Source organism: Callorhinchus milii, unplaced genomic scaffold (genome assembly GCF_018977255.1).
Source record: "Callorhinchus milii isolate IMCB2004 unplaced genomic scaffold, IMCB_Cmil_1.0 Scaffold2, whole genome shotgun sequence".
Lineage (NCBI taxonomy): Eukaryota > Metazoa > Chordata > Chondrichthyes > Chimaeriformes > Callorhinchidae > Callorhinchus > Callorhinchus milii.
The window spans coordinates 8,058,359-8,072,444 of record NW_024704743.1 but is presented as its reverse complement, the minus strand read 5'-3'; the positions used below and the strand labels follow the sequence as shown (position 1 = coordinate 8,072,444).

The 14,086-nt window shown below is 42.3% G+C and overlaps 1 protein-coding gene across 6 annotated transcripts in view; it reads right to left on the bottom strand.

Annotated features, from left to right (window-relative positions):
* zeb1b (zinc finger E-box binding homeobox 1b) overlaps positions 1–13,803 on the bottom strand; it is a 106,540-nt gene extending 92,737 nt beyond the window's left edge. The window contains exons 1-2 of one of the 6 annotated variants that reach the window (XM_042332614.1): positions 13,595–13,653; positions 9,963–10,222 (exon numbers count right to left, since the gene is read on the bottom strand). In XM_042332614.1, the coding sequence (XP_042188548.1) occupies positions 9,963–9,999 (37 nt within the window). In that variant the 5' untranslated portion in view covers positions 10,000–10,222; positions 13,595–13,653. Of the gene's footprint in view, positions 1–9,962; positions 10,444–13,594 lie in introns of those variants that run through there. The other 5 variants (XM_042332615.1, XM_042332611.1, XM_042332612.1 and 2 more) reach the window with 5 other exon arrangements.
* Positions 13,804–14,086: the final 283 nt, after the last annotated feature.

Genomic DNA, 14,086 nt, shown 5'->3' with positions numbered 1-14,086 from the left:
CCGCTCCCTGATCACCCGTCCTTGCCAGACTACACCGGCTGCCTATCCCAGAGAGGATCGATTTCAAGATCCTCACCCTTGTATTCAAGTCCCTGCACTCCTCTACACCTCCCTACCTCTCTGACCTCCTCTCTCCTCAAAACAGTACCCGTTGCCTCCGTTCCTCCGGGTCTGGCCTCCTCCTCGTCCTCCACTCCACCCTCGGCGGCTGTGCCTTCAGCTACTATGGCCCGAGGCTCTGGAACTGCCCTCCTCACTCCCTTCGTCTCACTCCCTCCCTTCATATTTTCAGGTCTCTGCTGAAGAACTTTCTTTTCGACCGCGCCTTTGGTCACCTTCCTTCCCCTCCCCCTGGCTCGGTCCCGGGATCCGTTACTGTAAAGCGCTCTGAGGCGCCATTCGGTGTGGAGGGCGCTATATAAATCCAAGTTGTTGTTGTTTCCAGAAACCCGGTTGATCAAAAGAAAAACTTGAAGCAAATAGTCTCTCTCTCTCCTGCCCCCACCCATTAAAAGAAAAGCAAAACTATGGTGTGCAGGAGAGCTGAGCATTTATCACCTCTACAATCTGAATTTGATTCCAATTCAAGAAAGATGACTCCCAAAGTTCATTAGATTTAAATTTCTGCCCATACATAGCATAAGTTTGGAAAATAATTGTATTTCAGAGTATCTAATTCTTGCTCTGGTTTACCTAAACAGCCTCAATTTTTAATAATATGCATTGTTCATACAATCTGTCTTAAGTGCAAGCTAAATCCTAATTGGTGTTATTGGCCAGTCTATACAGAGTACATTCCTTCAAAAATGTAGCAAGAATGGAGCACAAACTAATTTATCAGTCTCCCAATAGATGGCTGCTATAAGAAATGAAAAGATCCAAGGCTGCCTTAACATGCCTTAACCTAAGATTAAGGAATGTTGTTGGGCCAGAGAGAGTTAACTTCTCAAGCTAGATGCAAAGCACTACCCAATAGTGACAACTCAACTCCTACCTGACCAGCACCAGTCAAAATGAATTCTTAATTGTTTAGCAAGTTTCAAATCAAAGTAAACAAAAGCGTTAAAAGCAACTCTTGTGAGCACCAGTTGTCAGCAGTGCATCTCTGGTGTGACATCATCACACAACTGTGTTGCTGTTTTCACCCCATTCGGTGACATTGTTGAATTACGGTGATTTGGATAGGCCATTTATAAAGGAATCCATACATAAAAGAAAGCAAATGAACACTTTACCAAGAGTAAATATTGATTTTTTTCCTCCCTCTTAGCCTTTGCATTATAAGCAATTTTTCTTCAAAAATCAGCACATTCAACTAATTTATAAATCACCTAAGTGAATAAATTATTAAAAGTTCAAGTTTCAATTTATTTTCACAACATGTTCTGGTAAATTATAGTTACTGTCTTATACTTCACCAAATACAATGTAAACTTTCAACCTTTAAATCGTTAGTTTCAGAACACAATGGGGCTGAAAATGAAAATGCAGTAAACATTGCTCCCATCCACAGCTGTCCTGTCCACAACTCAGGCACACATCCCTTCCCATTGAGCGATGGTTCCACCAGTTGGAGGTGAAGAACTTAACCAGCAGCTTAACCTCCCTACAAATCAATCAAGGTGGATTCCAGGCACTGGATGTAGGCATGCCGGTTCACAAACTCTCCCAGGACTCCCAGGTAACACCTTCTAGCAGCTGTCGCCCCAAGCCTCAGTTTCCTCATCAGCATCTAATGGACATCCACTTTCAGCTCGTGGGAGGACCTTAACAGGACAGCTTGCAACGTGCCAGCCACCTTTATGTTCTTCAGATCCATGTCCAATGCTGCGTACCAGGTTTATACAGCACCATTTGTTTAATCCAGGTCCTCATGTGAGGGTGGTGGTTGTGGGGGGAGGATGGCAGAGGTGAGCATAGGTGCAATCAAAGAGTGAGGTCCTTGAAGTTGATTTAAGGTCTCATCCAAAGGACGGCACCTCCAACAATGCAACCCACTCTAGCACTGAATTGAAGTCAGCCTAGACTATTTGAGTTCAAAGTCCCTAAGTGGGGTTTGAATCTACAGCCTTCTGACTCAGAGGCAAAAGTTCCATCAAGTGAACCAAGCTGACACCTAAAATGACAATTTAATGAAACTTTGTTTCAGTTTCCACTACAGCCAAATTGTATTTTGAGTGACGTCCAATTATCCACACTATCTGCTTATCCATAAAGGGACCAGTCCCAGATAGTAAGCCTCTCTACTATACAATCCTAAATGTCATCAAAAGCAATTTTACAGGTGGCAATTTGCGTTCTAATCTTTTCTATACATTTTGGGCCTTTTCTTGGCTGAGATTCATACAAACAGTAGTATTCCTGCCACAAATGACTTTCAGTTTGCAATCATGACTGGTATGTGGGACATTTTTTGCCTGAGAAAAAGGTTGGTCACAAAAGTCTGTGGGCCTTTAAGATCGTAATTTTTAAGCACATTCAGTATCAAATTCCACAAATAAACCAGAAGTTTCTACAAGCAAAATGAAAACTGATTTGCAACTCATATTTTCAAGACCAATATCCTAGGAGTTTTCTTAGATTTGACTCAAAAATTGAGTTGCCACAGTCTCCCTCCTGCTCTCCTATTGTAACAAACAAATAAAATAAATTAAATTCTATCAACGTGGAAAATCAACACTTATTAGCTTTCTCAATATTGTTAAAAGCTTTGCAAGATGTTTCAGTATTGCACTCTGCAACTATTTATGAACATATTGTTTATACATTCAAATAAAATTCAGCTAAACATTTAACCCTGTAATTAGATCAAATATCACAACAAAAATAAGAAGACAGCTTTATTGTGTGTACAGATCAGTGAAAAACAAATATATGACAATGAAATTCAAGATGTATATTACTTTTTCTTGTTTTCTTATAATAAAACAAGATACATGAAATCCTTGAAATTTGGTTTCTTAAATATAACTAAATGATTGTCAAGTGACAAAATAAATGTATCCAAAGACCACAGGAAATTAAAACATAATACAAACAACAATCAATTTAGGTGCAGCTTTTTTTAGCTATGAAAGTTCAATTACAGGATACATTTTCCGACCATTAATTGAGGACAATAGATGCCTTCAAATTATATGAAGTCATATTAGATTTAACTAATGGTGTATTATAACGATACAAGAACTGAAAATAAAAGTTGCATGATTGAACAATGGAATGACTCACTTAACTGAGGTTAAGTTGGAAAAGATGCAAGGATGAATAGTTTGGATTAATTCAGACTAGTAAATCCAAACTTCAGGGCCTTTGAAGCAGAATCCAAATCTTAAATTCAGAATTGTAGTACACAAATCAAATGACTTAAGTTCGTATGCAGTGAACAAAATCTTTCACATTATCCTCTCAAATATCATCAGAACTTTTATAAAAGGAATGTTCATGTTCCCTTGATGGCTTATTGGACAAATTTGCTATCTTATCTGTAGTACAGATTGTAAAGCAATTTCACTAAAGGAGCATGCGTAAGAATCAATATCTTCCATCCACAGTACATAAATTTAATTGGCACAAGGCTTCCCACCCTCCAAAGCAAAACGGAACACGACACTCACGCAAAACACACACACCTTTAATGTTATGACTTTAATTAGCTATTCACTTAGGTAAACACACAATAACAAACATCAACAAATTTAATTTATAATACCTTTCACATCGGGAAGACATGCACAAGAATTAAAATCCGATGACCAAATATAGAAAGTTAACCCGCAAACTGCCCAACTTGGATCTGGTTTTGTTTCAATGTTTATCTCAAGAAGAAAATATTATGATCAATCCAACTTTCAACATGCCAAAAAGAATCTTAACATTAAGCGACTGTTACAATTCTTTTGCTAGCTTTTAGGATTAGGGTTAAAAGGAAGGCTAAAAGACCAGACTTAAATTCATAACACCAAATAAATGTCAACCACAGCAAGACCAACTGAAGAACAGCAAGAGCAAAAAGGATCACTTAAACCTAGTTGCCATTCTGAAGTATTGCAACAGCTAATATGGCCAGTACAGCTGAAAGAGGCTTAGAGGTTAGATGACAGGTCAGGTCTTTTAATTAATTTATAAAAGAACTTACACGGTATGTTGATTAGTTCCAACACACATGATAAATTTAAGCTACTCTCACCTCGATCTGAATATATCACGCATATTTTTGTTGTTTGATATAAGGTCTCGGAATGTTCCTGTCCAAATTTTTGGGGACAATCCAATCTCTTTATTGCCTTTGGTTCACCTTTTATTATGGGTTAATGCATGAAGGATTATGATTTATTTTCATTGTTTTCTCTTCACGTTGTGTTCCTTTGAACTTCTTCCAAAGGTTTAAACTACTATTTTGCTCTATTAGACTACTGATAGAAATGCATTGTTCCAAATTTTCTAATCATCTTTTTGGCAAATAGAAAGATCCAACAACTAGTAATCTGGAACCTACTTTGGGTATATTGTAATTAACTCAATGTATCACTAAGAAAAAAATAGGAAGGGCCTCAAACCTATTCATGTATTTTTGTACCACAATGATTATCCAGTGGTCCAAGCTGGAAAGTACAAGTGTGGATCGGATCAAGTCAGACTATGGCTGTGGGGTAGATAGAAAGTAAGCAAGTCTCCTTGGGGTTGAACTGGTTAAAGAGACATACCCAGAAAATCCAGGCAGATCCAGAAGTAATCCAAGTATTGTTGATGACCCACCACTCTACCTAGCTCATCAGTAAATATGTCCTCAACCCTAAATAATTTGAATGGATGCTACTGGCTGGACATTCATAGGTAAACTCCCATATCAGTACCGCAGCTTACTGCATGGCTGCTCAACTGCAACGTCATCACAAAATGTCAGAACAATCACAGTGATTTTGCAACCAAGAATCTTCAATTGCACATACATTACGACATGCATTTAAGCAGCGCACTAATTTCTTTTTAAGTGAGTCAGATAGACCTAAACAAACTATTTTCTCTGCATTTTGGGTGTTGCTGCAGCTTGATTAATCAAAATGCAATTATTTTGAAAAGACATTAAAAAGGAGCATTGCAAATTTAAGATATTTAGAGTGTATACAATGTATATTTTCATACACGTGTATGAATTTTTGAGTAAAGATCTAGTACAAGGTTTAAGAGAAAGTAGAGGCAGGCACAGTGCGCAGGGTGATGATGGAGAGAGAAGACATGAACACTGTGAGGGGTTGAGAGAGATAGAGCAACAGGGACAGGGTCAACGCTGCAGGGGGATAGAAAGAGAGAGAGATTGGGGTGGTTTTGCACAAGAGAAGGCGCCAGCAATTTGGGTGGAGGGAATGAGGCTGGCACTATGGGAGGTGTTGTGAAGCAAAAGAAGTGGCCAGTGTGGGGGAAGAGATGGAGAGATTTAAATTAAAGATGGTTAAGAATCTGTATATTGTATTTTGCACTGTGGCCTGACAAGCACACGAAAGGTTTCCATATCCACAATGGGAACTGTACTTAATGTGGATATTGGACTACTATACATGGAACTTACTACAGCCAATTAGATACTGCACACTCTCACCCACCAAAGCTTACTCATTGGTAAGGCAGATGTTATTTTATGCTGAGGTAAGTATTTCAACTCATTTGAGAGGGAGGGGAGGGAAGGCATAATCAGGCATAATCTCCAAAACATAATCTCATCAAAAGTAATTACAGAGACCAGCACAAAATTGGAAGGCAGAAGATGACAGTGGCTTGCCTGCCGATATATAAAACAGAACATACAAGTATTCACTCTACATATAATATATCACCCCCAGATGAAGTTAGAACCAATGCAAAGTAGCAATATTAGGATCTCCAACAGGTCACATGTGTCAAGATTAAAATCTATTAAAGCCCATTCAACGTATTTAAAAGCTTCAAAAACAGACTCAACTTTCATATCACTGCCCCACCCTTTGGCATTTGAGAAAAATATCTTTGGTGTGCAATCAGATTAATAATGGATACAATGACTAATATTATGACTAAATATTTTAAATTGGTACATTTTGAAGCACTGAAAGACTTGCGAAGTGTTTTTTGTCAGGCTTGTAACACAAGGTATGAATAGGTTGCACAAATTATCTAGCTATAGTGCAGAAAGCAAGATTTGTTTTAAATTTATTTTATCATTTTAAAATATATATTTATAATCCTTTCATAAAAATATTTATATTCATTCTACCTGATAAATGCCAAATTCCACTTTGATTTTACTTGATGCAACAATAACTTGCATTTTTATAGCCCCCTTCATGTAGGGTAGTGTCTCAGAACGCTTCAAAATGCTCTGCTTTTTNAAAAAAAATACATGTCAATACTTTCGTCACCGACCAGACACAACTACAATACTAATCTTGTTCCTTCAACAGTTCACAGATTTGAAGAATTTTCCCCAAAAACCCAATGTGAAAAGCCTATTCCCTCCCTATACAGAACCAGTGAATGGGCCTTTTCTTTTAAGGCTGAAAGTGCATGATATAGTGAACAAATCGCAAAAGGTGACTTTGCCTTTTCTACACAAGGATTAAAAAAAACACAAATTTAGACTGACACGGCCAGAAAGCATAACAGGAACACAATAAGGTTTCGGCAGAAAAAATGTGGGATCTTTCACAAATTTATATCACATTGCATTACATCCATGCAAGAATACAAAGCCAAGCCATCTGTTCTCTTCACAGAAATGTCACAATACACTCATGCGTTTCTACCATAACTGTAGCAGTCCAGTTAAAACTTCACAAGTAATAATCCTTGCATTCTGATAATAATCTTTGCATTTTGATATAGCGGCTTATCACATCTTCAAGATGTCTCAAAGCACTGCAGAATATACTGTAAAGTGAATTCACTGTATATTTTGTGGGCGATAGCAGCAGCCAATTGCGCACAGCAGTGTCCCACAACAATCATGGATTGAGTGACCAATTTATTATTTTTTAAGGAATTATTAGCCCCGGAAAAGTGATCTGCCAATCAAATAACAACCGGGTTCCTACTTACTGCTGGGTTACTGCACATGTAGAGGCTAAAGTAATTGTGTTTTGTTTGTAACAAGTCATGCCACAGATTCCTCCCCATACATCTGAACCTCCCCCCATACATACACTTTACCCCAAATCCTTCCAGAGTCTAAACAAAACTGTGGCAGCTGTGAAGCACTGCTGCTTCATAGCACGGGTTCCCATGCACCATTTTAATTAAGTACTTGGGCTAGTTGCATACCTTTTCCACTGGTCATTTTTCTGCACCATAAACTATGCTTTCAATAGGCCCAACATATCACTAACCGCCGCGTTAGATTCTATAACACTGAAAAAAAATGTGCATTTTCCCCAAACCTTTACAGAAAATAAGGGCTTGAATAATAATTTGAGAATTAATAACTTTACTCCTGGAAACTCACTTCAGTAATAAATCATGTTTGTTTTATTATATTTCAAGCTAGCCACGCTACTGATTTTCAGACACATTTAGAAACAGCACTATTTGTATCATTAAAATATTAATGATTATATGAACTTATACAAAAGGTAAACAAACTTTGTTTTCAACATAAATCAAATGCCTGCCCTTTGTCCATAAATCAAACTGACAAAATAGAAATAAGTCGGTTTGATCCTTGAACATTTTCAACCACAATTAATTAATCATTTTCCCTATCTTCATAATGCAGTTTCAAGTACAATTGCTAGTTTGCATCATCCAGCCAGTCATCTGTCAATTGCATCATAGGAAGAATGACCAAGAATGCTGTGAAAATCTAAAGAGAAGTAAGCAGCTAAACACTGGATGCCTCAATACCTCTTAAGAAATGGTGAGGAAACCCCCCTCCCCCAACCACCAGAACAACAGAAAATAAACACCAAGATTATGCTCAAGATGACCTAGTGCTTTGTTCCTCCCTCCAGGCACATTCACTGAAAAGGTCTAAACACACATCTGATTTGACAAGCATTCAGGTTGACAAAGAATGTAGTGAAAGTGAAATCATACCTAAGGCATTCAGAGTCTCTGGGTCAAAGGTCACCTAACGGTACCTCAGATGCTTGTTTCCTGCTGAGTTTGGGTAAAAAGGAATTTTCCTAGAAGGAACAAGCTTTGAGAAAGATATCTTGTTTTTAGTTTTGAATGTATGCAAAGCTGTTTAGCTACAACTAAATTTGTATTTATGTTTTTAAAATATACAAATCTTCCTTTTTAGCTGCACAGATCTTGGCTATAAAAGGTATGTGCCTGAAATTCACAAGGCAACGTTACTCAGTACAACATGAACAAACGTTAGCAATACAAAAGAAAGATTGTAAATATATATTCATCCATTGTTGCAAAAATGTATTCAGAAGCAGAGTGACTGGAAGGTTCTTAGTTACTAGTGTTCTTCTACTGCTTGGACAGAAGCTTCAAAACAGTAAAAACTGATATGTTAAGTATCTTTTCTGCCTGAACTCACAGGCAATCTCAGTCCAGTGGTGAACAAAAGTTCACAACTCCAAATTGTCAATAATTCAGCATAAATAGACAATGTCACTCAGACTGGTGTGGGAAGAAGACGTTAACACTAAGTGGAAAGTGGTATTCAAATACAAGGATTATTATTATATTCGAAGGCTGACAATGTTTGGGCAGGGCAGACAGAGCTTGGTGCCAAATGTAAAACTAAACCATGTTCCCAGAATTCACAACCTTCACTTGGAGCACAAAATGCTCAAACACTTTTTAAAGCTGTATTCCAAAAGAGATAATTTATGTTCTTAATTGTTCCTAAATCCCCCTAAAACATCTTGTGTCGTTCATCAAAGTATGATAATTAAAATCTGAATACGCAAGCCAATTTTATACAACAGGTAACCCTCTCCATTTTACTTCATACGATTAGATAGATATCTATTTGATTGACTAAAACAAGTACAGTAAATTGATTCAAATAGTTAGTGAAACTTGCTTATTTTCAGGCTCAAACTCATTATTTAACTCCCAATCAAAATGAGCAAAATAGGTGTATTCACACACAATATCTCAGCACATCAGTAAGATATGAAAAAACACTCATCCTGTTGGTTTCAGTAAAGCAAAGCACGCTTCAAAATAGGAAACAGTCAGGGTAAGTCCCTAACCACGTACCCTCAATTTCAATGGAACGAAGCCCTACTGATGAAAAAATAATCTGTGTAATTTATTGCTCGGTATAACCGAAACACGTTTGAAAACTAAAGATAGAGAATTTAACACTCGGGTAAATACATACATCGGCAAAAGTTGGACATGGCGCGCACGTCAAAAATAAATCATACTTTGTTTATCTGCGTTTACCTGTGAACAGTAACCCATTTCTAACATTTGTACCTAAAGGAAAAATAAATGAAGTAAACGTTTTAATCTGGAGATACCGAGGGCGGCCCTAGTGGGCAGACAGAGCATAACGCACTCTCTGAAAAAAATATTAAAGATTTATGACTGCCCCAATAGGATTAGCGATCCAGAGCTCTTCGCTGTACACTATGTGCCACAATCGGTTATGACCAGGTTTGTTTTTCCTCCTCAGACTGACAGAAACGGACACAACTCAGCACTTTCGATAAAATTGCTTATTGCGCCCACCACGTATATTACCTGTGCGCACGTCCTGCTAAAAAAACACCACCACCACCCAAAACACAGTCATTCTCTGCCTCCCCCACCTCTCTCTCTCTCTCTCTCTCTCTGCAGGAGCGCCCTCCCTCCCTCCCTCCCTCCCAGGCGGCAATCTCATCAGATATTAAAGGACTCACCCCCTCCCCACACACACAGACACACACAGAGGAAACCACACGCGTTAGATAGCCATCGGCAAGACGGGAAAAAACACTGCACATCCCAATAAAAATACAAAAAAAAAGGCTGCAAGTATCAACTACCTCGATAGATTTCGACCATTTCCGATGCTCTATTCATAATTCCTCCCCCCCCTCGAAAAAAAATCTCAAGGTGGGTTCAAACAAAAAACACTCGTCTAAAACACAAAGGAAAATAACCTGACTGCAACCATGGTAAATAAATCTCTCCCATGAGAATGAAGCAGACGGAGGGGCTGAAACTAACACCATTTCTACCTGCACAAGTTGCCATTTGCTGCAGCTTGTCAGCTCGGCTCGACAATCAGGAATCGGTTTCCCTGCTGAATGGAAAGAGTGTTTGGTTTTCTTTTTTTTTAAAAAAAGTCCCCTTTTCACTAACGCATCGTTTTCCTTTTTAGAAAATAATAAAAGATCCAGGTGTTTGCTTCCCCCCCCGCCACCCCCCTCAATCCCAGCTTAACGTCGCAGCCCCATTTTTCAGGTAAACATGTTTACATGGCTCCTCTCTCTCTGGCTCTCTCTCTCTCCCTCCCTCCCTCCCTCTCTCTCTGTGGCTCTCTCTCTCTCCCTCTCTCTCTCTGTGGCCAGGCGCACATGTCACAATTTCGTCAGCAGGAAAAGCCCCTCAACTTAGCATCAACCGCAATAATGATTGTACGAAAATAATTTATAAAAATGCCAGACTAAGATTTTTTTTTGACAAACGTGAAAGTGCGCATCTACTGCAAGAGCAATTTTAACTTTTTTATTATTATTAAGGTGGGGGGTGGTCTGGGAGGGGGGGGGGGGAAATGGAGGAGGGCGATTACACGGGAAAAACGCACGCAAAATCCCCCCCCCTCTCAAATGCGGGGAAACGAGTCTGAAGTTTATAAGGTTTCCCAAAGGAAAAATCCCCCCCCCCCAATCGTCTGAAAATAAACATTGATCATATTTTTTTAAAAATAATTAGACGCAGTTTCCAGACTGGAAGATAATCAACACCTTGACGAAGGCACTAATGTGTGTGTGTATATATATATATATACACACACACACACTAATAATGTTCTCAAATTAGTCACATTTAAGAGAAGAGAAAACACACACACACACAAAAAAGTTTAAATAAACAAGGAAAAAAATGCAAGTCTCTCTCCCCGCTGTAATGTAAATGTATTCCTTATATAGCTTGTTCTGCTGAGAGTCAGTCAGTCAGTCAGTCGGCCGGGCCGAGCCGGGCCGGGCGGCCAGGGAGGGGGGAGGGAGGGAGGGAGGGAGGGGGGAGATACACCACAGCAGAGGGCCCGCAATCCGCTCCCGCAAAACCGTTACCACCCATTCCATTCCGGCACCAAACAGGTACCACCGGGAGAAGGAAACCCAGCGTCCAGACCCGGCGGCGCTCTCGCTCTCTCTCTCTCGATATATATACATATATACACATACACACACACATGTGTATATCGACTTTTTAAAGAAACACATCAAATATTTTTTAAAGACTTTTTTTTGTTTTCACACACGCGCGCGCACACACACCACACACACAAACACACAACACACACACAAACAACACACAACACACACACAAACAACACACACACAAACAACACACACCACACACACAAACAACACACACAAACACAACACACACACACACACAAACACACCACACACACACACAAACAACACACACACAAACAACACATACCACACATACAACACACACAAACATCTCCCAACAGCGCCAGGTATTAAGTTTTCTAATAAAAAAAATCTCTTTCCTTCACTTCAAATCCAATGGGAGTGTGTGGTGGTGATTGGGGGGGGGTGTGGTGGTGATGGGGGGTAGTGCGTGGTGGTGATGGGGGGGTAATGTGTGTGGTGGTGATGAGGGGGATGAGGGGGGGATAGTGTGTGGTGGGGATGAGGGGGGAGTGTGTTGGTGATGAGAGGAATGAGGGGGTGTAGTATGTGGTGGTGATGGGGGGTAGTGTGTGGTGATGGTGAGGGGGTAGTGTGTGGTGGTGGTGAGGGGGTAGTGTGTGGTGGTGGTGAGGGGGTAGTGTGTGGTGGTGGTGAGGGGGTAGTGTGTGGTGGTGGTGAGGGGGTAGTGTGTGGTGGTGGTGAGGGGGTAGTGTGTGGTGGTGGTGAGGGGGGTAGTGTGTGGTGGTGGTGAGGGGTATGGTGTGGTGGTGGTGAGGGGTATGGTGTGGTGGTGGTGAGGGGTATGGTGTGGTGGTGGTGAGGGGTATGGTGTGGTGGTGGTGAGGGGGGGGTAGTGTGGGGTGGTGAGGGGGGGTAGTGTGGGGTGGTGAGGGGTAATGGTGTGGTGGTGGTGAGGGGTAATGGTGTTGTGGTGGTGAGGGGTAATGGTGTGGTGGTGGTGAGGGGTAATGGTGTTGTGGTGGTGAGGGGGTGTGTAGTGTGGGGGGTGTAGTGTGGGGTAGTGAGGGGTAGTGTGTGGTGGTGGTGAGGGGGGGTTAGTGTGTGGTGGTGGTGAGGGGGTTAGTGTGTGGTGGTGGTGAGGGGGGGTAGTGTGGGGTGGTAAGGGGGGGGTAGTGTGGGGTGGTGAGGGGGGGTAGTGTGGGGTGGTGAGGGGGGGTGGTGTGGTGGTGGTGAGGGGTAATGGTGTGGTGGTGGTGAGGGGTAATGGTGTGGTGGTGGTGAGGGGGGGTGTAGTGTGGGGTAGTGTGTGGTGGTGGTGAGGGGGGTTAGTGTGTGGTGGGAAGGAGGAGGGTGAGGGGGTGTAGAGAGGGGAGAAATAATTAAGTAATAGTTTCTCCTCCCCCACCCCACACACACAGAGAGTTTGCGAGGAGTTGGTGAGGTGGATTGATTCCCGGGCAAGTTTGTTGTTAATGTCTGAGTAATTGAATTAATTCGCTCTCTGTGTGCGCGCGTGTCGGGGGTAGTTGGTTGGTTGTCGCGGATTTTATTTATATATATATAAAAATGTGTGTGTGTGTGTGAGAGAGAGAGAGAGAGAGAGAGGTCAGGGGGGAGAGTAAGTGGGTGCGGCGGCGAAGAATAACGGTCCAGGGGCCAGTGAACCGCTAGGGCGGCGGGAGGCCAGGTAACCGCTCTGACACCCCACTCTCTCTCTCTCTCTCACTCTCTCACACACTCACTCTCTCTCTCTCTCTCACACTCACTCTCTCTCTCTCTCTCTCACACTCACTCTCTCTCTCTCACACACTCACTCTCTCACTCTCTCTCTCTCTCACACTCACTCTCTCTCTCACACTCACTCTCTCTCTCTCACTCACTCTCTCACACACTCACTCTCTCTCTCACACACTCACTCTCTCTCACACTCACTCTCTCACACTCACTCACACACTCACTCACACACTCACTCTCTCTCTCTCTCTCTCACACACACACACACACACACAGAGGAGAAACGGCAGCAGAACTGTCCAATTATAACTTTTAACAACACTTTACAATCCCCGCAGCCCGAGCCCCGGCACTGAAGACAGAACAGAAACGCCGCCCGAACACTTCGACCGGGACTCTCTCTCTCCCCCTCTCCTCCCTTCCCGGAGAGCACCTTCTCCCTGACCCTCTCTGGAGTTACCCCCCTTTTGCCCGTGTGTGTGTGTGTGTGAGAGAGAGAGAGAGAACAGTGATCTCTCTCACTCTCACACACTCTCTCTCTCTCACACACTCACTCTCTCTCCCACCTCTCTCCAAACTCCACTCACCGGTTTTCCTCCTCGGGTTCGCCTGCTTTCTGCGCTTACACCTGGGGCCATCCGCCATGATCCGCTCGCTCTCCTTTCATTGATAAGCGCTGTCAAATTCCAGGACGGACGCGCAGCGCGTGCAACCGACCGCCCGCCCGCCCGACCCACCTCTTTGCGACACTTTCCCCTCTCTCGCGCTCTCTCTCTCTCCTCCACCTCCACCACCGCCCGCCTCCCTCCCCCCCCCCATAAATTTTACGACAGCACGCACTCACTCACTCACTCGCTCGCTCGCTCGAGCCCAGTACAGCCGCTGCCCTGGTAACGGGTTACCCAGGAGATGGTGACCCCCCCCCCGCCCCCCACCCCTCGCTGCGCGCGCGCACTCTCTCGCTCTCGCTCTGCGCGTTCGATTCTTTTTTGGGGGATACGTTCTGTGGCGAGAAATTTGAATGGAGCGCGGGAAACCCGCCCCCAATACACCACCGGTCACCCCCCCCCCCGACCCCG